Source organism: Eptesicus fuscus, chromosome 11 (genome assembly GCF_027574615.1).
Source record: "Eptesicus fuscus isolate TK198812 chromosome 11, DD_ASM_mEF_20220401, whole genome shotgun sequence".
NCBI lineage: Eukaryota > Metazoa > Chordata > Mammalia > Chiroptera > Vespertilionidae > Eptesicus > Eptesicus fuscus.
Window position 1 is genome coordinate 487,304 of NC_072483.1, and position 24,944 is coordinate 512,247.

The 24,944-nt window shown below is 45.3% G+C and overlaps 1 protein-coding gene across 6 annotated transcripts in view; it reads left to right on the top strand.

The window, feature by feature from the left end:
- The first annotated feature begins 1,197 nt into the window (after positions 1-1,197).
- The window catches only part of SAP130 (Sin3A associated protein 130), a 101,810-nt gene continuing 78,063 nt past the window's right edge, over positions 1,198-24,944 (top strand). The window contains exons 1-7 of one of the 6 annotated variants that reach the window (XM_054722768.1): positions 1,198-1,355; positions 2,758-2,924; positions 12,354-12,589; positions 14,016-14,174; positions 15,684-15,795; positions 17,045-17,169; positions 19,208-19,332. In XM_054722768.1, the coding sequence (XP_054578743.1) occupies positions 2,813-2,924; positions 12,354-12,589; positions 14,016-14,174; positions 15,684-15,795; positions 17,045-17,169; positions 19,208-19,332 (869 nt within the window). In that variant the 5' untranslated portion in view covers positions 1,198-1,355; positions 2,758-2,812. Of the gene's footprint in view, positions 1,356-1,960; positions 2,152-2,757; positions 2,925-12,353; positions 12,590-14,015; positions 14,175-15,683; positions 15,796-17,044; positions 17,170-19,207; positions 19,333-24,944 lie in introns of those variants that run through there. The other 5 variants (XM_054722770.1, XM_028134839.2, XM_054722771.1 and 2 more) reach the window with 5 other exon arrangements.

Consider the following 24,944-nt stretch of genomic DNA (forward strand, 5'->3'; position numbering starts at 1 on the left):
TAAAACTCACTACATGTAGATAAATTTTTGAATTATTTTCAAGAACAATATTTGGAACTGAGAGTGCATTTAACCAGTTAGGAAGACAGTACAGCATTATAAAAGAGGACTGGAGAATGCTACCCAGTTTTTGTGAAGAAGGTAGAGTGGAGATTGATAGGGATAAGAGGAGAACCAGGAAAAAGGGTGGATACAGAGGCCAAGGGGAGATCGTTTTAAACAGGATTACCATAAGCTAGACAACATGAGAAGTTGAGCAAGTCGCCTGCAGATTTGGGGGGCATTTTAAGGGTGGAAGAGAATCCATCAAGTGTGGAGCCTGCCTGGAGGAGAGAGGAGGCTAAAGTACATTACAGCAGTTATTTCGGAAGAAATTCGATAAGGGAAGAAAGTGCGGAAGGAAAAGGCTGGGGAAGGAAGAGGGAAACTGAGACGCGTCCCGGCGGGTGTTCAGGCAGCTGTGCAGGAGCGGGCGCAGGGACAAACTCCAGGTCTGAAGGCAGAGGCGGCGTCCTGTGTATTATCAGACCCAAATTTTGCCCCAGCAGCTCTGGCTGAGACTTTTCACGTGTATCAACTCCCACCCTTCACCCCTCCTCACCGCCCCAACCAAACAATACCATCCCCCTTCGCTTCCTGGTCATCTGGAGACAGCAGGTGCAGCGCCCGGTCAGTGCCAGGAACGCTGTCGGACCGGCGGCTTCACCGGGGCTCGGCTCTGGGCCGGGCAAACCGACTCTCCCCAGATCGTCTTTGCCGTCCGTGGCCTTCGGTGGCGGCATCCAGTGCCGCAAGCAGCGCGGGGAAGGCAGCCTCTTCGGGAAACGCCTCGGCCCCTTGTCGCTGCGACAGGCCTCCCTCAGCCGGCTCCCGCGCCGCACTCCCCAGGGGAAAATGAAAGCTAGTGCCCTGGGCAGAAGCAAAAGGGCGGGATCCACTCTTCTTAACACGCAAAGGGAAAGGCCAGAACCAACCCTGGATCCCGAGGAGGGCCTTTGGCCTCTGCCGAACCGCCGGGAGGCCCCGCCCAAGCCCGCCTCCCAGCGCCGGGAACTACATTTCCCGCCGGCCTTCGCGGCCCCGAGGGCAGGCCCGCCCTCCCTCTCGCTCACACTGGCGATGACTGGCTCCCCGGAGGAGGGCGGGGCCTACCCCAGCCAATAGGTGGGGGGCTCGTTACGGCGGCGGAAGCAGCGGCACTGGGCTAAGTGGTGGGGGACAGAGTGCTTGCGCCCCGGCGGCGGCGGGGGCGGCGGCTGCAGCGGAGGGTCCGGGGCCGAAGACGTGGCCCCCAAGCTGCGAGCACACGGGAACGAGCTCGAGGCTGCGCGGCGACCACTCGGTGCAGCGCCCAAGTAATGGCGGGACGGGCGCCGGGAATGGAGGGGCGCAGGGGGAGGAGACGAGGGGGCGGGGCGGTCGAGCCGGGCTGCAACGTCCGTCCCGCTGCGCGTCCCCGGGGAAGGGCAGCGGTGCCGTGTCCCCGGTGCCTTGGACCCAGGCTGTGTGGCCAGCTGGGCTCGGCGGGCGGACCCGGCGTCGTGCAGCCAGAGGGGAGAGGCGCTGGGTTGATTCGGGTGGGCCTGGGCCTTGGCGAGGACGCGAGCGGCGGGGCGGGCGGGCAGGCAGCCTGGGAGTTTGGCTCCAGGAGCAGTTTAAAGTGACTCTCCACATCCGGGCCCTGCGCCCGCCGCTTTTAGACCCCGGCGGAGGCGAGGCCTCCGGCTCTCCGCCTCCCGCTCCGAGAGCCCGTCTTCCCCTGTCATTGGCTCCGCCTCGCGGGGCTGGGACTGCCACGGCCAGGCTCGCGCCCGATTGGCCGGCAGTCGGCGGGAGGGCGGGAGGGACCTGGACGCGCAGGGCGCGGCGGATTGGTGCAGCCTCGGTGACGCGCCGTCCCGGGGCCAATGGACGGGCAGGGGTGCTGGGGGCAGGTTCGGGGAAAGGGCTGGAACCCCCCTCGGCGCGGCGCGGTCCGGAGCGGCCCGGCTCCGGGGCCTGCGAGCCGAGGGGCTGGGCGTGGTGTGGGCCGAAGCGCACTCCGTTGAGTCCCGTCTGCGACCTGGAGCTCAGCGCTGCCGCCGAGAGGGGCCCGCCGCGGCCCCGCCAGCCCGGCGAGATGCAGGCGGGGGCGGCGGGCGGCGGCCGCAGGTAGAGACCCACGGCTGCCCTGGGTCCCGGACGCCCGCTCCCGCTCCACGTAGCCTCGGAGGCCCGAGGTGTCTCCGCGGGGTTTGGGGGGCTTGGGGCGGAGGATAGGGATGTCCGTAGAGCTTGGCTTCGAGGGACAAGGGGGACCGTTTAGAGAAGGCGTGAAGGTCTCCGGTCCTCTGGCTCTGAGGGGTCTGAAAGGGAGGGAAGGGCGTCCGTCCCGAGGCCTTCCTTTCGGATCAGGTCTTACGGTGAGGTTTGATTCTCTCTGAGCACAGGGCGTCTCCCCTCCGACCCCTGCCGCTCCCCTATGAGGGTTACAGGTACACCTACGGTGTTAACGTATTGTGGCTGTTAGGCAGGATTCGCGTGTTTTAGTGTGGCAACCCTAAAAAATATTTGTGGAGGGCCAGTATCCCCCAACACCATAACACCATATAAACGACTTTGCCATTAATTAAACTTAAGTACATCCAAAATTACAGAATTTAGATCATTTCTGCACTGTATATTGATCACAAGTAGTTGTTCTAGATGAATAATGCTGCAGTAATTGTTTCTAAGGGGAGATGTAGGTACTAAAGATGCTTTAATTTTCCATTATAGATCTTAATCTCAGAATCCAGTAATAACCATAAGACTGTATGCACTGCAGGTGGAAATGAGTTCTCAGCAGTTTCCTCGGTTAGGAACTCCTACCCCTGGGCTAAGCCAGGCTCCTGCACAGATCGCGAGCAGTGGTTCTGCAGGACTGATAAACCCAGCAGCTGCAGGTGAGACGCGTGATATTCTCTGTTGTTTCCGTTTTAAGAATATTGCCAGTTTTCTTATTAAAAATTAGCAAATTTCTTCTGGGATTTTAGTAAAGACTAGGTTGTCAAATTTAAAGAAAGGATATGTTACAATTCTAATTTAAATTTAAGCAACTCTTTTTTTCTCCCCTATTTTAGTCACATCATTCACATGTACTAGTGTATACATGAAAGTTATAGTAAAGCATGCCTGCAAGAACTATTTTTATAGATGTATTCATGCCTTCTCATTTACTTAAGGCCCAGAGATACGGTAGTAAGAAGGTGTGCGGGGCATAGGCCTTGGTTTAGAGGTCAGAGATGCTGCTAAACATTCTCCAATATGCAGGACAGTCCCCCACAGCAAAGAATTCCGTTGAATTAACAGTGCTGAAGGTGAAGCACTCCAAATAGTCTCGTTCTCTTTGGATAGCAAGTAAAAAGATGGCGCTGCGAAGTGAAATGAAGCCCTTTTTCTATTTATTTTTCTTTGCTACGTGATTGCTATGTTCTTTATCGTGGTAAATGGTACCACTGTCTACTCATTGCTCAAACCAGGAACTCAGGCATCGTCTTTAATTGCTCTTTGTCTCTTGCCTATAAGCTATGGCCTTTTGTCTAATGTTTCAGCCTCGTTTTCCATTGCTTGGCTTCCCTCTGCCAACTTAGTCTTTGTTACAAATTTATTTTAGTTCTGTTTATTCTTGAAGTAACTTTAAGCAACTCTATGCCTCCTGCATAATAGTATCTATCACATTTTCTGAACTCATGATAACAAATTCTAGGCTTTCTTGACCTTGAGAATTTGAACATTTTGTTCCTTTTGCCACAATCTTGCTTCTTCCTTTCCACACTTATGTCTGGCTAATTCCTGTTCTTCTTGAGGTTTTGAGTCAGATATCACTTTCTCTAGGAAGCCTTTGCTGACTCCCATCATCCACAACAATTGATTTAGGACCATGTCTGTCTCCTGCACGTCTGCTAACCAATGTAGGGCACAAAGTAGTAGTCAGCAAGTTATTGTAGAGCAACTGAAAAGTGCCTTACTCCTTCAACATTTTTACACTATTTTGTCTTTGGTATAAGTTCACAACAGAATAATTTAAAAGAGCATAGCTAAGATAATATTTTTGAACATCTCTTTTTTACATAGAATTATATTGCTCATTTTAAAAGCTGTCAGCAATAATTGGCCTCAGGTTTTGTTGAGAAGCAAATCATTGACTCAGACCAAAATTGTCTGTAATTGCAAAGTTCAGAAGTATAGATTATAACAATTCTCTATTTCATGATTCTTTTCTGGTAAAAATAAACTGAAATTGAGAACTCCAGATGTCTGGAAGGAAATGATAAATAGTTCCAAAAAGAGCTTAATGGAAGACTGTCAGTACATTATATCTTTTTAAAAATACATATTTTATTGATTTCAGAGAAGGAGGGAGAGATGGAAACATCAGTGATGAGAATTATTGATCGGCTCTCTCCTGCATGCCCCACACTGGGGATCAAGCCCACAATCTGGGAATATGCCCAACCTGAAAACAAACTGTGACCTCCTGGTTCATAGGTTGATGCTCAGCCATTGAGCCATGCTGGCCAGGCAGTACATTATATCTTAATGAAATTGTCAACAATCAAAGTCTTCCTGAACAAATTGATTTGAAGGAAATTTATGAAATCGTCCATTTCCCTTAAAATTTTAACTAGGGGAAAAATCTGTTTAGATAATGGGGCAGGTTAAAAATTGATAATGAGAGACAGAAGTAAAACTGTTTTTATTCACAAACAACATGCTCATGTATGCAGAAAATCCTAAAGAATGTTTGTAACAAGCTGTTAGAACTAATAAGTGAAATTAGTAATGGTTTCAGGATAAATGTTTAATATACAAAAATCAATTCTATTTATTAACAGTGAACAATGAAATTTTTTAAATGTCAGTTACAGTGGCATAAAAAAAAGCCCACAGAAAAGTCAGGGACGTGTTAACAAAATATGTGTAAGACCTAAGATTAAAAATATATGTAAAACATTGCTGAGAGAAATTAAAGATCTAGATAAATATAAAGACCTGTCATGTTCATGAACTTTTTTATACACTGATCTATTCATTTTCAATGTTTTTATTTATTTTTAAAATCTTTATTCAGATTATTACAGATGTTCCTCTTTTATCTCCCAGGCCTCCCTCCCGCCCCACTGACCTCGTCTATAGGTGTAAGCTCTTTGTCCAATCTCTTCCCCCACCCGCCGCACCCTCTTCCCCCCGAGAATTGTTAGCCCACTCCTTTCTATGATTCTGATTCTATTACATTCACCAGTTTGTTCTGTTCACCAGGTTTTTTATTCATTTGATTTTTAGGTTCACTTGTTGATAGACATGTATTTGTTGTCACTTTGTTGTTCATAATTTTTTATCTTTACCTTTTTCTTCCTCTTCCTCTTCTTAGAGAATACCATTCAGCATTTCATATAATACTGGTTTGGTGGTGATGAACTCCTTTAGCTTTTTCTTGTCTGTGAAGCTCTTTATCTGCCCTTCAACTCTGAATGATAGCTTTGCTGGGTAGAGTAATCTTGGATGTAGGTTCTTGCTATTCATCACTTTGATTATTTCTTGCCACTCACTCCCTTCTGGCCTGCATAGTTTCTGTTGAGAAATCAGCTGACAGTCGTATGGGTGCTCCTTTGTAGGTAACTGTTTTTCTCTTGTTGCTTTTAATATTCTCTCTTTGTCTTTAGCCCTTGGCATTTTAATTATGATGTGTCTTGGTGTGGTCCTCTTTGGATTCCTTTTGTTTGGGGTTCTCTGTGCTTCCTGGACTTGTAAGTATATTTCTTTCACAAGGCAAGTTTTCTGTCATTATTTCTTCAAATAGGTTTTCAGTATCTTGCTCTCTCTCTTCTTCTGGCACCCCCATAATTCAGATGTTGGTACACTTGAAGTTGTCCCAGAGGCTCCTTACACTATCTTCATATTTTGGATTCTTTTTTCTTTTCCAGTGGGTGTTTTTTGCTTCTTCATAGTTCAAATCTTTGACTTGATTCTTGCGATCCTCTAATCTACTGTTGGGATCTCTGTATATTATTCTTTATTTCAGTCAGTGTATGCTTAATTTCTGATTGGTCCTTTTCCATATCCTTGAAAATTTCTCAGAGGGTTCTAGAAGATTCTTGAGTAACCTTATAACCGTGGTTTTGAACTCTATATCCAGTATTTTGTTTTCATCCATTTCTTTTTTGTGTGACCTGTTTCTTTGTCTCTGCATTTTGGCTGCTTCCCTGAGTTGATAGAGTGGCTTTGTATGCTAGGTGTCCTATAGGGCCCAGTGGCTGAGCCTCCCCAATCACCTTAGGTGGACGCTCTTGGTGCACCCCTTTGTGGGCTGTGTGCATATCTTGTTGTAGTTAACCCTTGATTGCTGTTGGTATCACTGGGAGGAATTGACCTCCAGGCCAATTGGCTGTGAGGACCAGCTGTGTCTACACTGGGAGATATGTTGCACAGGAGACACCCTTATGGGGCAGGACTTGCTTCAGTGGGGCTTTGGTGCTCACTGAGTCTGCCCCTTGAGTGTGTCTCTTTTGGATGTGAAGTATTGTAGTCCAGCATGGTCTCACACTGACCACTGGTACACTGGCTCTTGGATCCCCAAGGAGGTGCACAGTCAGCCACTGCCTGAGGCCACCCAGCAGAGAGATCTGCAGATTCCTCTTTGTATGGGGTTTGGAAGTACCCAGATGTGGCCCAGCTATGAAGCAAGGTAGGCTGGTGCTACCCGGCCTTGGGCCTTCATTTTGAAGCTCTGGGGCTCTCTGACCCAGCTGTAGTTTGACAGGTTTTAGGCAGAGAAAGGACAGGCCATTCATATGCAAATGCAGATGCACATATCTTGGGTGGTGTTGTAAATTGGGTGGGGCAGGGTCTCTGGGAATCACCAGGGCGGAGCAAACAGCAATGACTGCCAGTCAGCCCTGCACTGGAGAGGTCCCCGCGTCTCCACTGGAACAATGATTGCTGTGAGCACCTCTGAGAGAAAGCCGCCCTCGCGTTCCTGTCCTGATGTCAGACAGTCCAGTTTCTCCCCGTGTGTGCCGGGTCCCCCAGAGTCTCGCCCGGAACTGGAGTTCAGAGCAAGCGGGACCTTGTATCTCCATCCCGGTTAAAAGAGCAGCACATCCAGGTGCCAGCACTTTCCGTGCCTCCACACCTCTTACCAGTCTCAGTGCGCTTTCTTCACCTCTCTAGTTGTGGAACTTCCACTCAGCCAGCTTTCCTGCGGTTCTGGGTGGTAGTTGTTCTGCCTTTTAATTGTAATTTTGATGTGGTTGTGAGAGGCAGCAAGTATAGGTGTTTACCTATGCCGCCATCTTGGTTCTCAGTATTTTTTTTTATAGTTTATTTTTATATGGGGAGAGAGATAGAAACATCTATTGGAGGCTGTCTCTCACAATGTCCATCCCTCCCACCCCTAGGATCAAGCCAGCAACCTTTCGGTGCATGGGACAACCAACTGAGCCACACCAGCAAGGGTGGAAAACTCAGGGTTTTATTTTTTTCATTAATTCTCACCCAAGGGTATTTTTTTCATTTAATTTTAGAGAGAATGGAAAGGCGGGGGAGAGACAGAAACATCTATGTGAGAGAGACACTTCGATTGGTTGCCTCCCACATGTACCCTGATCAGGGCCAGGAATCAAGCTGCTACCAGTATGTGCCCTTGACTGGAATTGAACCCAGGACCCTTCAGTCTGCAGGCTGACCCTCTATCCAGTGAGCCAAACTGGCTAGGGCAGAAAACTCAGTATTTTTAAGAGATCAGTTCTACCAAAGGGATCTATAGGTTCAAAGAAATTCTAATAAAAATCTCATCAGGCTCAGTGTAAAAATTGACGGCCTAAATGTAAAATTTATGTGGAAACCTGAGGACCTAAAATAAAATAGCCAAACCACTTTTGATTAAAAAGAGAAATTTGGAGGACTCTGCTGCCTTACTTCAAGATTTGTTATAGCTACACTAATCAAGACAGTGTAGTTTTGGCATAAAGATAGAAGTATGTATCATTGGAACAAAGTATAAATAAATCCACACATAATGGTCACCTGATTTTTAACAAAAGTACATAGGTAATTCAATAGGGAAGTGATAATTTTTTTCAACAAAATAATGCCAGAACACCAAAATACACATGTGGGGGGAAATGAACCTTGACCTTTACCTTCACCATACACAAAAATAACACCAATGTCTCATCATGGATCTAATATAAAACTTAAATTTTCTAAAACAAAACATTGGAGAAACTGTTTGCCACCTTAGAATAAGCAAAAATGGCCCTACATCACAAAAAAAACACTGTATAAAGAAGCAACTAATACATTAAAAATGACTGCTTGTCGAGACACTGTTAATAAAATAAAAGGTATGCCACAGATTGAGAGAACATTTGCAATAAATGTATCTACAAAGGACTTATATCCTAAATTCATAAAGAACTCTTGTAACTCAAAAGTAAAAAGACTAACATCCTGATTGTTTTTTAATGGGCAAAATATTTGAATAGAAACTTTTACCATAGACTCTTTTAATGTCAAATAAGCACATAAAAGATACTCAACAGAATTAACCCTCAGGGCAGTGCAAATTAAAACCTCAGTGGGGCCGAGGCCGGTTTGGCTCAGTGGATGGAGCGTCGGCCTGCGGACTGGGGGGTCCCGGGTTCGATTCCGGTCAGGGGAATGTGCCTTGGTTGCGGGCACACCCCAGTGGGGGGTGTGCAGGAGGCGGCTGGTCGGTGTTTCTCTCATCAATGTTTCTAGCTCCCTGTCCCTCTCTCTTCCTCTCTATGGAAAATCAATAAAATATATTTTAAAAAAAAAAACACAACACCTCAGTGGGAAACACTATACATCCACTGAAGTCACTAAAATGTAAAGACCACCAATACCAAGCTCTGATGTCTCTATGGAGCAAGTAGAACTCCTACATTGTTGGTAGAAATGCAAAGTAATCTAGCCACTTTCAGAAACATTTTGTATCTTATAAGATTACATAAATACACATTTACTATACAACCCAGCAGTCCCATTCATAGGTATTTACCCAAGACAAGTGAAAACACATCATACATTAAAAGATTTTCCCTTCAATGTTTATTGAAGCATTATTCATAACGAGAGGCCCAGTGCATGGATTCATGCACCAGTGGGGTCCCTCGGCCTGGCCTGCAGGGATCAGGCTGAAACTGGCCCCATGCACGGCGTGTCCGGCCCGTGTCCAGCCTGTCTCTCCCATGCCTGATCAGGGCCAATTGGGGCCGGCCGGCCGGGGAGAGACTGTGGGAGGTTGGCTGACTGGGGAGAGACCGTGGGAGGGCTCCATGGTTTGTCCAACCTGTCTTGCCCAGTCCTGATCTGCCAGACCCCAGCAGCAAGCTAAGCTACTGGTTGGAGCACCTGCCCCCCGGTGGTCAGTGCACATCACAGCAACTGGTTGAACGGTCAGACACTTAGCATATTAGGCTTTTATTATATGGGATAGCCAAAAACTGGAAATAACCCAAATTTTCTTACCTGGTGACTAGATAAGCAAAGTTTGCTTTACCCATTCAATGGAACACTAAGCAATAAAAAGAAACTTACTGGTATACACAGCAACATGGATGAGCCTCAAAAACATAATAGAATATCTAGACACAGGGGACCATGTGTTGTATGATTCTGTTTATATGAAATTCTAGAAAAGTCAAAGCTGTAGTGATAGAAAACACATCAATGGATTTTAAGGAGTAAATGTGGGAGGAAGAGAATTCACTGCAAAGGGCCATGATTGAACTTGTTAGATGGGAAATGTTCTCTAGCATGATTATGGTGTGGTTACAGTACTGTGTACTCTTGTAAAAATGTACCTAATTTTATTTTTTATTTTATTATTATTTTTTTAAATGTACCTAATTTTAAACAAGGAATTAGTGGATTTTATATGTAAATTGTACTTCATTAAGGCTGATTGAAAAATGGAAAAAAGCCCGGCTGGTGTGGCTCAGTGATTGAGTGTCAGCCCATGAACCAAGAAGTTGCTGGTTCTATTCCTGGTCAGGTCACATGCCCAGGTTCCAGGCTTGATCCCCAATAGGGGGCATGCAGGAGGCAGCCTTTTGATGATGTTTCTTTCTCATTGATGTTTCTAGCTATCCCTCTCCCTCTCTCAAAACATCGATAAAGAAAGACATTAAAAAATTGAAAAAAGATATAAGCATATCCTTCAGAAAGGAAGATATATATGAATGGCCTATGAGTGGTTGGGCGACCTTAGCGTATCACGCTTTGATTGGTTGAACGGACCACCAGACAATTAGCATATTAGGCTTTTATTATATAGGATTGCACCTTTGTAAAGTGGTTTCAAAAATCAAAAGTTAGAAAAATCTGGCCCTAACTGGTTTGGCTCAGTGGATAGAGCATTGGCCTGCGGACTTACGGGTCCCAGGTTCAATTCCAGTTCAGGGCATGTACCTTGGTTGCAGGCACATCCCCAGTAGGGGGTGTGTAGGAGGCAGCTGATCGATGTTTCTCTCTCATCGATGTAAAAAATCAATAAAAAATATATATTTTTTAAAATTTAGAAAAATCTGAATGATCTGGGAGAAAAGTCAGTATATGCCAAAATATTAAATATATATTCATCTTTTCACCTAACACTTGTACTTTTGAAAATTTTTTCCTAAAATGATTGAATGAGGACTCAAAGTATATATGTAGCCCAGCCAGTGTGGACCAGTGGTTGAGCATCCACCCATGAACCAAGAGTTCGATTCTCAGTCAGTGCACAAACCTGTTGCAGGCTAGATCCCCAGTGTGGTATGTGCAAGAGGCAGCCAATCAATGATTCTCTGCCTGCAGCCTGGGCATGTGACCTGACCAGGAATAGAACCAGCAACTATTCATGGGTTGACACTCAATCACTGAGCCACACCAGCCGGGCTTTTTTCCATTTTTTAAATCAGCCTTACTGAAGTACAATTTACACATAAAATCCACTAATTCCTTGTTTAAAATTAGGTACATTTTTACAAGAGTACACAGTACTGTAACCACACCATAATCATGCTAGAGAACATTTCCCATCTAACAAGTTCAATCATGGCCCTTTGCAGTGAATTCTCTTCCTCCCACATTTACTCCTTAAAATCCATTGATGTGTTTTCTATCACTACAGCTTTGACTTTTCTGGACTGCAAGAGGGCGCAGGCCGGGCTGAGGCGCCTCCCCCCTCGCCCCTCGCCCCTCGCCCCCCAGTGCATGAAAGTTTGTGCACCAGGGCCTCTAGTGCATATATATTGATTTCAGAGGGAGAGGGAGATAGAAACATCAGTGATGAGAGAGAATCATTGATCGGCTGCATCCTATACGCCCCACACTGTGGACAGATCCCACAACCCAGGCATGTGCCCTAACTGGGAACCGAACCGTGACGCTCAACCACAGCCACGCTGGCTGGGTTGTTGTGTTTCTTGATCTGGGGTGCTGGTTACTCGAGTGTATTCAGTTTGTGCAAGTTCATTGAGCTGTACAATTAACATTTGTACACTTTATGAGGGTTTTATTTCAATTAAAAAGTTAAATAGCCCTGGCCAGTTTGGCTCAGTGGATAAAGCCACAGCCTGCAGACTGAGGGTCCTGGGTGTGATTCCAATCAAGGGCACGTATCTCCATCCTGGCTCCATCCTGGCCCCAGTCAGGGTTTATGCAGGAGGCAGCCAATCAATGTGTCTTTCTCACATCTATGTTTCTCTCTCTTCATCTCTTAAAATCAATGAAAACATATCCTTGGGTGAGGATTAAAAGAAAAAAAAAAAGAATCTGAATGGAAAAAAGTCCTTCATTAAGAAACAAAACAAAACAAACAAACAAAAAAAAAACAAAATAATAATAATTTGCCCCAGATCAGAGATTAAACGCACAACCTAGGTATGTGCCTGACTGGAATTGAACCCGTGACCCTTCAGTGTCTAGGATGATGCTCCAACCAATTGAGCCACAGTGGCCAGGGCTTAGATTATCTTTTTAATGTTAGTTTTTATAACATTTTAAATAAATATTTCAAATAAAATTATATCGTGTATTGCACTTTCAATAATTTAAGCTCATTTTAGTAGTTGTCAAGTCCTTTGTTCATAGGAATGGGAAAGCCACAGGAACCAAAATAAGTCCCGTGTCTCACAGGTGTGACTTTTGGTTTGCTCTCCATCAGGGGAACTTAGTGCCCAAAATCTGTTAGGAAAACCTTGCAAGGAAATTGTCAGTTTATCAACTGAAATTAACTGCAAGTTCCACTCTTGTATATGCTGTTATATTAATTAATATTGGAAAGGTGTGACATGCTGTGTTACCCTTATTCATTTTACTAGTCAATGATGAATCTTCTCGAGATGCTGAAGTCACTGCCAGGGAGCACATGGGATCCAGCAGCTCCCTCCAGCCCCGTGAAGAGAAGCAAGAGCCCGTTGTGGTAAGGCCCTATCCACAGGTGCAGATGCTGCCTACACACCACGCTGTTGCATCGGGCACCCCTGTCACTGTGACAGCCCCACCAGCACATCTGACGCCTGCAGTGCCACTCTCATTTTCGGAGGGACTTATGAAGGTAATGCAGAGGTTTAAAATTTCACGTTGAACCACAGCTAAAGACTGGCTGTAATATTGCTGACAGTTTTCACAAAGTTTTAGGCTGTATCCTAGTATCATAGTTAGTTTTGACCTATCAGTTCAGCTCTTCTCTGGAACTCCGAGTTCTGCTGTTCTGCAGTGTCTAGTCTTATGCGGCTGAGCAGTTGGCATCATAGGAACTTTTCCAGTACTCATTTGGCATTGATTTTTATTCAAGTTATAGACATGCTAACTCAGTTGATCAATGATTCTCTGGGAGTGGCACTCTTTTTTTTTTTTTTAATTGATTTCAGAGAGGAAGGGAGAGGGAGAGAGAGATAGAAACATCACTGATGAGGGAGAATCATTGATTGGCTGCCTCTTGCATGCCCCCACTGAGGATCAAGCTGCAACCCAGGCATGTGCCCTTGACCGGAATCGAACCTGGGACCCTTTAGTCCGCAGGCCGACGCTCTATCCACTGAGCCAAATCGCCTAGGGCTGGAGTGGCACTCTTCTCCAAGGTTTGGTTTGGTTTTAATCCTCACCCAAGGATATGGTTACTGATCTTTAGAGAGAGAGAAAAAGAAACATCCATGTGAGAGGGAACATCAATTGGTTGCCTTCCATACATGCCCTGAGTGGGGATTAAACCCACAGCCTAGTTATGTGCTCCGACGGAGAATTGAACCCACACCCTTTCAGTGTATGGGAGGACACTCCAGCCAACTGAGCCCCTGGCCAGGGCCAAGGTTTTATTTTTTGTGTGTGTGTGGTTTTTTTTGTTTGTTTTTTAAGATATATTTTTATTGATGTCAGAGAGGGAGAGAGAGAAACATCAATGATGAGAGAGAATCATTGATCAGCTGCCTTCTGCATGCCCCACACTGAGGATTGAGCCCACAACTCGGGCGTGTGCCCTTGATCAGAATCAAACCCGGGACCCCGCAGTTCGTAGGCCGACACTCTTATCTGCTGAACCAAACCAGCTAGGGCCCAAGGTTTTCTTTTAATAGCTTGCTAATTTGGGGATATATGAGAATATTGCCTTGTATATTACCTTGTAGTCCTGTTTCAGTTACTGTGAGTTTTGTTTACTTCTGCTCACTCTTGGGGGAGGCAGCATTGTATAGGAGAATGTGGCCTGTAATCCATTACAGATCTGGACTTTATGCCCGTTCCAGTTGTTGCTCTTTGTGTGGCTTTGAGCAAATGACAGACTTGTTTTGCATGTTCCTCATCTGTACAACGGAAATGCTAATACTCCAGTGGAAAAGCTATGATGATGAGAGAGGAAACATAGAAGGCTTCTGGCATCTTTCCTGGCACTCTCCAGGGTTGACTTGTGTACTTTTAACTTTAGAACGAAATACGTTACTAATACAATGTTGTGGGTAATGTTTCGTGTGCTTTTCGGTTTGCAGCCACCCCCGAAGCCCACGATGCCTAGCCGTCCCATCGCTCCTGCTCCACCTTCTACCTTGTCACTTCCCCCCAAGGTTCCAGGGCAGGTCACAGTTACCATGGAGAGCAGCATCCCTCAAGCTTCAGCCATTCCTGTGGCAACCATCAGTGGACAACAGGTTTTCCCCTCTTAATCTACTGTTTTCAAACTGAGATGCCAAACTGTAGGTCATTATTTATTGGATGTCAGCAGTGTATTAGGCACTGCATTAAGTAAAAATTAAACAGGCATTCATATCTGCAAGAGGAAGACGGTAGGTTTGAGAGAGAAGTAGCTACAGTGAATAAAACCGATATGCACAGTGGTCTGTCATTTAGCCAGTAGATACTGAGATCTGCTCTGCGTGAGGCACTGCCCTCCCTGAGATCCAGATCCAGATAAGACCGTCCATGTCCTTGTGCTCAGAGCCCGGTTGTGCTTGGTTGTAGTTCAGAATTTGGTGGGTTGAGAACAGCAGTAGTGCTTTCTAGGTTTTGCTCTGAGGACAGCAACTGTATTTCTCTTGAGTGACTGGCGGGTTCTCTCAAGCAGCCCACCAGTCATGAACAGTTATTTATTTTTAAGACTTACGGGGGTTTTGGGTGTGTGTGTGTGTGTTGGTTTTTTTAAATCCTCACCCAAGGGTATTTTTCCATTGATTTTTAGAGAGAGTGGAAGAGAGAGAGAGGGAAAGACAGAGAGAAATGTTGATGTGAGAGAAACATATCTATTTGTTGCCTCCTGCATGCGCCCTGACCAGAGCCTGGGCCAGGAAGGAGCCTGCAACTGAGGTACATGCCCTTGACCGGAATCGAATCTGGGACCCTTTGGTCTGCAGATGGACACTATCCACTTAGCCACACCGACTAGGGCTTGAAGTCTTGTGTTTTAACCTAAAAAATTTTTTTGAAAATGTAATCCTTCTGCATAAGATGTACAGTATTTGATTTACTTAAATATTTTAAGTTACCAATGGAAAAAAACTATATCTCAAAACTTTCCCTTTAAGTTTTCAAGAAAAAAAAATTGGTATTCCAAAAAGATGCATTGTGTTTTACTTTTGTCCCATTGCTAAGTACTCTGAGAAGTTGTCCGCCCCCTACCCCCCACCCCCCACCCCCGCCTACGCACACACACACACACACACACACACGCACACACGTGAAACACTGGCATTAGGGTTGGGAGAATATGAGGAAGGGGTGTTTAGGGGTGAGCTGAAGAAGCGGTATGGGAGTACTTGCTGGATGCTGACATTTACTTAGAAACAGAGCATAAAGAATGGATGACTGCAGTGGCATGCAAAGGAAATGGTGAGAATAGGAAGAAATAAGCTTTTGGCCGAGACAGAAAACAAGCCTGAAAGACTAATGTTGAAGATGAGAGTGTTCGGAAGTGGCCAGTCCGTTGTGGCATCTGTCCCAGGGTCTAGCTAGTGGGTGTGTTCTCACCGTCACTCAAAATGCCTGCCCACAGGCCACCGTGCAGTGTGCTGTGGGGAAGAGCTCCATGTTCTTTCCCTGGGTGATGCGCTCTCTGAAGGAGCAGCCTGGTCCACGTTTGGAGACCGCTGACTTCCTAGAAGCAACGTCTAAGCAACAGGTGCTAGACTAAGCAGGTGGAGAACATTGCATCCTGTCTGTTGCAGGGCCATCCCAGTAACCTGCATCACATCATGACCACCAATGTGCAGATGTCCATTATCCGCAGCAGTACTCCTGGGCCCCCTCTGCATATTGGAGCTTCTCATTTACCTCGAGGTAAAGTCTGCATATTTTGTTCTAATTCTCGAAATGCAATATACATTTGATAGAAGATATGGTTACAAAAACCATATCTGGAATCAGTTTATTCATGTGACAAGACAGCAGAAATAAGTGCAGTACATGTTTTTAGCATCGTGTAGTGTGTGCTTATTATAGATACAACAAGTATGTGTATGTGTGTGTAAACTTAAAGCAACTTAGATTTTTTTTTTTAATATATTTTATTGATTTCTTAGAGAGGAAGAGAGAGGGAATAGAGAGCTAGAAACATCGATGAGAGAGAAACATCGACCAGCTGCCTCCTGCACACCCCCCACCGGGGATGTGCCCGCAACCAAGGTACATGCCCTTGACCGGAATCGAACCTGGGACCCTTCAGTCCGCAGACCGACGCTCCATCCACTGAGCCAAACCGGTTTCGGCAGCAACTTAGATTTTTAATGTCTAAAAAATGTTCTTTTTAAAGAACTCATCAAGGCTATGATAGCCTAAACATGGCCTTATTTTTAATAAATTGCAAATAGAAATACTGATGAGTTGCAGATACTAATTCCTATATGTGTAAAGTTTTAACCAAAATTTTTTACTCCCATAGCAGTAAGATGAATATATTCTTGTAATTAAGTTCAAATCAGTTAAGAGTTACTAAATTTAATGAGTTTTCTCAACTACCTGGTCAAAAATGTTACTTTCTAATGGAGCGTATAAAATCATTGCTTGCAAAATTAGGTTAACAAATACAAAATCAGGTTTACTCTGTCTTAACGTAACTTAGTAAGTCACAGGGTGAGGCTCACAGATGGCAAGGCATCTTTGTAAGATCGAAACTTTTCACGAATATACTAAGTCATCGTCTGCCTTGTCACAGTGTTGGCATTTGCACTGATGGTGCACAGGCCGATCCAGTGGACTCTCCCTGTCTGTCTGGTGGTTAGACTGTTGGAGCGTTGGCCTGCATCAGCAGTGGCACCAACCAGGCTACTCACTGCTTCATTGCTACATACTTGCAGCTAAAAAAATAACAAAAAAGCACCCAATTTCATTTAAGAATGTGTTTCAAAAAGCAATACAGATCAGTAAACTTGTTAAATCTCAGCCTTTGAGAGCACATTTTCTTAATTTTCTATACGATGAAATAGGAAGAATTTCCGCTGAATACTGACATTGAGTTTTAGGAATTCTGAAGGAATATAATGAGAACTATTTAAATTGTGAGTCTACTAATGAAAAAAACGTTTTCCAGGTGCAGCAGCTGCTGCTGTGATGTCTAGTTCTAAAGTAACCACAGTCCTGAGGCCGACTTCCCAGTTGCCAAATGCTGCAGCAGCTCCACCAGCAGTCCAGCACATCATTCACCAGCCAATCCAGGTACGTGTAGGGTGTGGGAGTCAACCAGGAAGTGTGAATACTACTCTGAGTAATTCATTCTGCTAGGCTGTGAGAGTCCTTTGACCTCAAGTGAAGGGAAGGTTGAATTGTATACAATGTCTGATCCTCTGTAAGAATTTAGAAGAGGTAGTAAAGAAAATTGGCTTTTTTTTTTAAATCCTTACCCCAGGATATGTTTTTATTGATTTTAGAGAAAGAGAGAGAGAGAGAGACAAACATCAGTGTGAGAGAAACATCCATCAGTTGCCTCCAGTATGTGCCTGACCAGGATCAAACCTGAAACTTCTGGGTGCACAGGACGACACTCCCACCAGCTGAGCCACACTGGCCAGGCAAGGCTTTCTGTTAGGATGAGGATGGTAACGAGGATTCGAGGAAGTGAGGGTCAATGCAGTGAGCAGTGGCAAGGAAGACAGTGATTGTTACATACAATGTTTATTAGTAAAGGCTAGTTAGAGCTGAGCGGCTCTAATTTGGATAAGGGTTTATGAACCACTAAATGTTTTATGTACATTATGTATACTTTTTGAGGAAGACAGTCTATGTATGCTTTTCAGCTTCTTTTCAAGGAAATTAGCAGTCTCAGTACTACTGAAGTATAATGCACGATTAAGTGATATTGTCGTGTCTCAGAACTCTTAAGATATGGAGTGTAAACTTGATTTTGTACGCTGCAGAGAGCTACTTAAGTTTTTTGAATAATGTATGGTCAGACAAGTATCTGAAAGATTAACAAAGCTGAATTACATATAGGAGGGGACCAGATTGGTGACATGTATCAGAACAGGTTAAAACAGTAAGGAAAAGTGCTAGTTAGGACACTGGGTAGTATATGTCCAGCCTGGAGCTTTCTAATTAAAAAGAATAAAAGACCTTGCTGGCTAACAAAGCACTTAGAAACTGATTAGGTCCCCCCGGAGGACATGTGGTAGATAGGGAGGATTGGAGAAGGAGGGGAACTGAGCGAGGAGGACATTGAAGCAGCTCTCAGGCCAGATAGCAAGCTGTAACCATAGACACATAGGGAAGAGGTTGGAAGGTGAAGCACAGAGATCAAGAATGGGCAGGGTTTGCCTGGCTGGTGCCACTCAGGGGTTGAGCATCAACCCATGAACCAGGAGGTCACGGTTCGATTCCTGGGTTGCAGGCTCAATCCTCAGGAGGGGGCATGCAGGCGGCAGTCGATCAATGATTCTCATCATGATGTTTCTCTCTCTCTCCCTCTCCCTTCCTCTCTGAAATCAATAAAAATATTGTGATTTAAAAAAAAAAAGTGGTCAGAGTTTGCAGATTTAACCTTTTGCACTCGGATGTTGAGTGTGACTCGACACGGTTAGCATTAGAATAAAGGAATCAAGAAAAAAGCAAGCGAGTGCAAAGGGTTAAGTGTATTGTAACAAGGTCAAAAAAGAGGACCCACTGCGAGGAGCTCAGATGAATGGCAGGGGAAGCCCGTGTGGAGCTCAGTTGTCAGGTGATGGTCTTACACACATGTAGCGGTAAGGGAAGTATGTTCGTGTGAACGCCTCCAGAGAGCACCTGGGCACTGAATCTTTTGCCAGCAAGAAGGCCACCACTGTATGTTTGCCTTTGGTACGCCAATGTGGATGCCCTGAGGGCCAGCGGCTCTGTCCAGGGGCTGAGGAGCCCTCTGCAGACAGCACTGGTTTGCGTGTAGTGTAAACTGTCTGCACCAGGGCCAGCAGCAGACACGTGGGAAATGTGGATCTGAAAGTTCGGGCCAGTTTGTACTGACACTGATAGTAGGACAGAATTTTTAATCCAGTTGTACTTAGAAAGAAGGGACTTGTGTTTTATCCAACCAAAATTGGATTTCTTTTTTATAATTCTGACTCTTGGATAACAACATAGCCAAAAGAGAATTCCTTAATAAGAATGGTACATAAACATACTTACATGAAGGCCCAAGTTTCAAATTATACTTTTAGTGTTTGGCTTAAAATATGTTATTTTGATTTTTGTTTTAAGTGAAATATTTTTTTCTCTACCTTGGTAGTCTCGTCCACCTGTGACGACTTCTAATACCATCCCTCCTGCTGTGGTAGCAACTGTCTCAGCCACCAGAGCTCAGTCTCCAGTCATTACTACAACAGCAGCACATGCTACTGATTCAGCACTTAGGTATGTTTGGGGGTTTGATGATCAAGCCATTCTTCCTTCTTCTCTCCCTTTTTCCTTTCCGTCCTTAATGCCTTTTCTAACTCAATAAGTACTTATTGAGTCCTTTTTAAAACGAGCTATTTAGTGTTCTAATTACTGAGGATAAAACAAATTCCTACCTCAGAGTTTCTATTTTTAGGGTCTGGAGACACAATTAAAAAAAATTATTTATATATATATATTTATATATATACACACACACACACACGTATACACACACACACACACACTTCTTTAGATGATGAAAAATGTTTTTGGGGAAAATTAGGTAGGGTGAATGACATTTGCAGTGACAGGGGCTTAGTTTTCCATAACGTGACCAGGGAGGGCTTTGTTGATAATACATTTGAGCAGATGTGATAACCATATGGCTATCGGGCTAAGAGCATTCTACGGTGGGGCCCTGAGACAGGATATGTTTGCTCATGGAAGGAGCAGCAGGAGACTATTTTAGGAGTTTACAGGGTTCCCCAATCATGCCGGGTACATGGCCCACACTAGGATTTGGACTTTGCTGGATTTCAGTGGAGAGCCTTAGTGGAGTTGGAGCAGGGCAGTGCCGTGATCTGAAGTGTTGGGAGGATCAGCCTGGTTGCTGGGTAGAGTAGGCTTTAGAGAGGCGCAGTTGGGAACAGAGGAATTGTTTAGAAGGGCATGGCAGAAATCCAGGAGAGATGACTGTTGGGGGTTAAAACAACATGGTTTAGATTCTGAATAGAATTTTTTAAGATAGTCAAGAGGATTTTGGAGGAATTGCATAGAGAACTATGGAAGAAAGAAAAGAGTTAGGATTATGCCAGCACTCGGTGGGCTGAGCAGCTAGGAGGGTGGAGTTGCATTAACTTCAGATGGAGAACAGTGGGGGAATCAGTTTTGGGGAGGAAGTCCAGACTTTGGTTCTGGGTATTTTAAGGTTGTACTGACTTCTGAGCATCCAAGTGGAGATACTGAGATAGGATCATATACGAGTTTGGAGCCAGGGAGGAGTTCTGGAGTAGAAAATTTAGTACAACCGTATAGTTTGGCAAGAGGTTTATGAGGGAAAAATGGCTCCCAGTTGAGAGAGCTTAGGGGAAGAAGTGTTCACAGGAGAAGCAAGATTCATTAGGGCAGGAAGGTAAGGGTATATTCAGAGATGAGGCGGAGGATACATGGGATTTTACTAGAGATGCATTGTGAGTCCCGAGGGTACCGTGGGAGGGTGGAAATGTACTTGGGGCAGGCAGTGGGATTTGTCTTGCTAGGAGTCCACAGAGTTCTGGTGGTCTTTCCTGATTTGTCCCTGTGTGGGTGCCAGGGAAACCTTTGGCAGGAGAAACACCGTGATTCACTAAAGGAAAGCAGGAGTAGTAGGTGTGAGGAACAGAGCTGTCAAAAACTAGAGACTCTCCCTAAACTCCATGACCAGGTGGAGGCAGGAGAGACTAGAACAGTGGGGAGTCTGGGACTCTGCCTGGATTTACTTCTTGCCGGACCAAGTCCATTGAAAGGAAACAAGGACAAGAAAGAAGGTTATACTTAGGATACTGGGTTTCTCGGGGACTATCCAATGGCTATGGTTAACAGGTGGTTGAAGAGAGAATGGATTTGGAAAGTCATTGACTTACAATTAAATGTGAGGTATCTGAGTCTGTTCAGGAGAAATCAATCCTAATATATAAAAACCCTGCGTCTGTAAGCGGTAATGAGCGCAGGCTCGACCGGACGCCAGGCTAGGGATCTGAGAGAGCTGGAGCTGTAGGCCCCTGGCCACCAGGGGCGGCAGCTGGGAGGGGGAACTGTGGGCCCAAACGACCACAGAACCGGTCCAGCTCTCACGGTGTGGCAGGGCAGGGCTGCGGAGGCTGAGGAGCCTCGCGGGGCAGGGGCAGTGAGCTTGGCGCTTCCAGGGGCTGCTGAAGCAGAAAGCGTCACGTGGCGTGGGCAGTAAGCCCAAGGAGCCTCGTGGGGCAGGGGCTGTTAGTGTGGAGATTCATGGGGCAGGGGCCATGGAGGTGGAGGAGTGACGCTGGGCAGCAGACATGGCCCTGATTGCAACTAGGCCTAGGGAACCCGAACAGTTTAATCATGCGCAGGGCCACTAGTAGAGTAATAAGGGCCTGGAACCAGACAGAAGAAAATAACATTTAAATGCAGAACAGTGCCTAGAACTCACCTTTTTTTTTTTTTTTTAGAACTCACCTTTAATGTTAGCTCTATTGTTTACTAGCTGTGTGACATCCGCTCCCCTCACTTTTAGTCCCCTCTTCAATAAAATGAGGACATGTTACTTGGTTGGTAATTGACTATGTTGCCTGAGGCACAAAGAGACACAACTGCCCAACATAAAATAGACTGTGTGTAATCATTTTAACTTTGTTACCTTTAAAAAGTAAATAGATTCAGATGGTATGTTGAAATTCAAAGGTATAAATATGTACACAATGAAAACTAGGGCTAGCGCTAGAGTGGGGTTTCTTTCCCCCCCCCCCCCCCCCGTGTTATTGTAGCATCTATTTTTTCTAGTATATTGAGTTTTTAATAAAAAATGGACATTGAATTTTGTCAGATTGCTTCAGCATTCATTCATACAACAAATATTTATTGTGTACCAGTCAGTGCTCTAGACACTAGAAATACATTAGTGAATTAAACAGACAAAAACCCTAATGATCAGATGATTTTTCTACTTACATAAATGTGATAAATTGCTAGTATCTAACTCCCTTTGAATTTTGGAGATAGAAAATTTAAGCAGACCATTTTCCATACACGAAATAGAATAAAATTTTGAAATACTATCTCCCAGAAGAACACCAGGACCAGATTATTTCACTGAATTCTACCAAACTCCCAAAGAGCAGATAAACCAATGATGATTAAACTGATTCAAGAGAGAAAAAGAAGGAAAGTTAAAATAAAAATTTAGGTGGTAGGTGGCTGTTAAATGATTCAATCCTTTCTATCAGTATTTGATTATTTTTGTTGTTTTTCATTACTTGGTGGAATGAAATTCTCTTACTTTCTTCGAGAAGGGCTTATTAGGCATGGAACAGGGTGGGGAATCTCAGAGGGAAGGCTTGGGGGGGTGTAATCAACCAAAGACCTTGTTTGCATATAGGCATGACCCATGGACACAGACAGTGGGCCTGTGAGGGGCTGGGGCAGGCAAGAGGGGGCCAGTGGTGGCGGGGGAAGGGAGATATCTACCTAATAAAAGATGCTAATTGACCATACCTTCGCGATGCCCACCAGCCAATCAGGAGTGAGTATGCAAATTAACCCAACAAAGATGGGTTAATTTGCATATGCAGGAGTGGCTGGGGCCGGGACACTTGTGTCGTTGCCATGGTGACGACACAGGCATTCCGTACCACCCCAGCCACTCGGGGCCTCTGGGCAGTGTGGGAAGGCAGAAAGGCTGCTCCGGCCAGAGCGAAGACAGTGCCGGCAGCCAGGGCAACGAAGGCCCATCAGGCCACTAATAAATAATACTTCCAACAATAATTATTTTTTTAAAAAAAGTAGAAGGGCTTATAGGATCCTGTGGAGTTTGGCAAGAACAGCCACAGCTAATTTGTAGCAGGTTAGGGTTCCTGTCCCATTTTGCCTGGGGGGCAAAAGGTGGTTCCAGACTGACCTTTGGTGTGTGAAATTTTTCTTCAACATCTGCGAGGGAGGCCTCACCTGAATTCTAAGCTCAGAGAGAGAAACATCTGACCAGGGATGGAACCTGCAACCTAGGTCAGCCTCTCCCTGGAGGACCCACAGCCAGGGCATGGGCATCCTGTGGACAGCTGCAGATCATGTTGCAACATCCCCAACCACAGCATCACACCAACATCACTTCCACAGCATCACGCTCAAGGGTTAGACTCTGTGGGCACCAGAGCCTTGCTGAAGTGAGTCCTCGGTGGTCATTCGTGGCAGCCAGTTCTTGCAGTGGATTGACCTGGGAGTCCATCCCTCTCATTGATGTGTCAACAGCAATCAAGGCTCAGTACAACGGGAGGGTGTATACAACCCACCTCAGCAGCATTAAAAAAAAAACAGTAATGAAGGATAATATACTAACTGAAATCAAGAATAAATTACAGGAAATCAACACTAGAGTAGACGAAGCTGAGAATCAAATTTCGTTATCTGATTTGGAATATAAGGAAGCCAAAAACACCCAATCAGGACAGCAAAAAGAATCCAGTAAAATGAGGATTGTGTAAGGAGCCTCTGGAACAACTTCAAGTGTACCAGTATTTGCAGCATAGGGGTGCAGGAAGGAGAAAAGAGAGAGCAAGACGTTGAAACCTTTGAGGCCTTGCAGAGGGCTGCACCTTGGAGCCGCCCATTCCCTGCCATGGTGAATCCTACCATGTTTTGGAAATCACTATGGATGGTGAGCCTTGGGCCAGGTCCTCTTCAAGCTGTTTGCAAAGTTTCAAAGACAGCAGAAACCTCGTGCTCTGAGCACTGGGGAGAAAGGATTTGGTTTTAAAGGTTCCTGCTTTCTCAGAATTATTCCAGGGTTTATATGTCAGGCTGGTGATTTCACACCATAATGGCACAGGCTGCAAGTCCATCTATGAGGAGAAATTATTTTTAAATATATTTTTATTGATTTCAGAGAGAATGGGAGAGGAAGAGGGAGGGAGAGAAACATCATTGATGAGACAGAATCATTGATTTGCTGCCTCCTGCATGCCCCTCAAACAGGATTGAGCCTGCAACCCGGGCATGTGCCCTGACTGGGAATCAGATGTGATTTTTCTTGTTCAAAGGTCAATGCTCAAACCCCTGAGCCAAGTTGGCTGGAGTATGGGGAGAAATTTGATAAGAATTTCATCCTTTTAACATATCTTATCTAATAAAAGAGTAATAAGTACATTAACCATCACTCTGCTATACCCACAAGCCACGCCCACCAGCCAATCAGGAGGAAATATGCAAATTAAACCAAACAAGATGGCTACGGCCACAGAGAGCAGGAGGGAGGCTTGGGTTTCCCCAGTAATGGAGGAAGCCAAGCTTTCCGCCTGCCCTTGCTAGCCTAGGCCTCCACTCAAGGATACAAAGTTTTAATGATAGAAGATACATAAACCCCAACAGAAATGGCTGCTGCCATGGAGCTGGAGAGAGCAGGAGCCTAGGGTTGCCCCCGGCCATGGAGGAAGCCAAGCTTTCTGCACACCCTGGCCAGCCCAGGCCTTCGCTTAAGGCTACAAAATTTCAATTATAGAAGATACATAAATCCCAACAGAAATGGCTGCCACCACGGAGCAAGCAGAAGGCTTAGCTCTGCTCCAGGCTACAAAGTTTCAATTGTAGAAGATAAATAAATCCCAGATACCAGGGCCTTCGTTTGGGTAGCCAGGGGGCATGGCCGGCCTGCAAACCACCACAGGTCCCTCGCCCAGGCCGCCCCACACCCCAAAGGAACCCCCATCCTGATCCGGGACACCCTTCAGGGCAAACCAGCTGGCCTCCACTCGTGCACCAGGCCTCTATCCTCCTATCTAATAATAGAGTAATATGCAGAATTAACCATCACTCCAACACACAAGATGGCTGTCCCCATGTGGTCAAAGATCCTGCCCTCA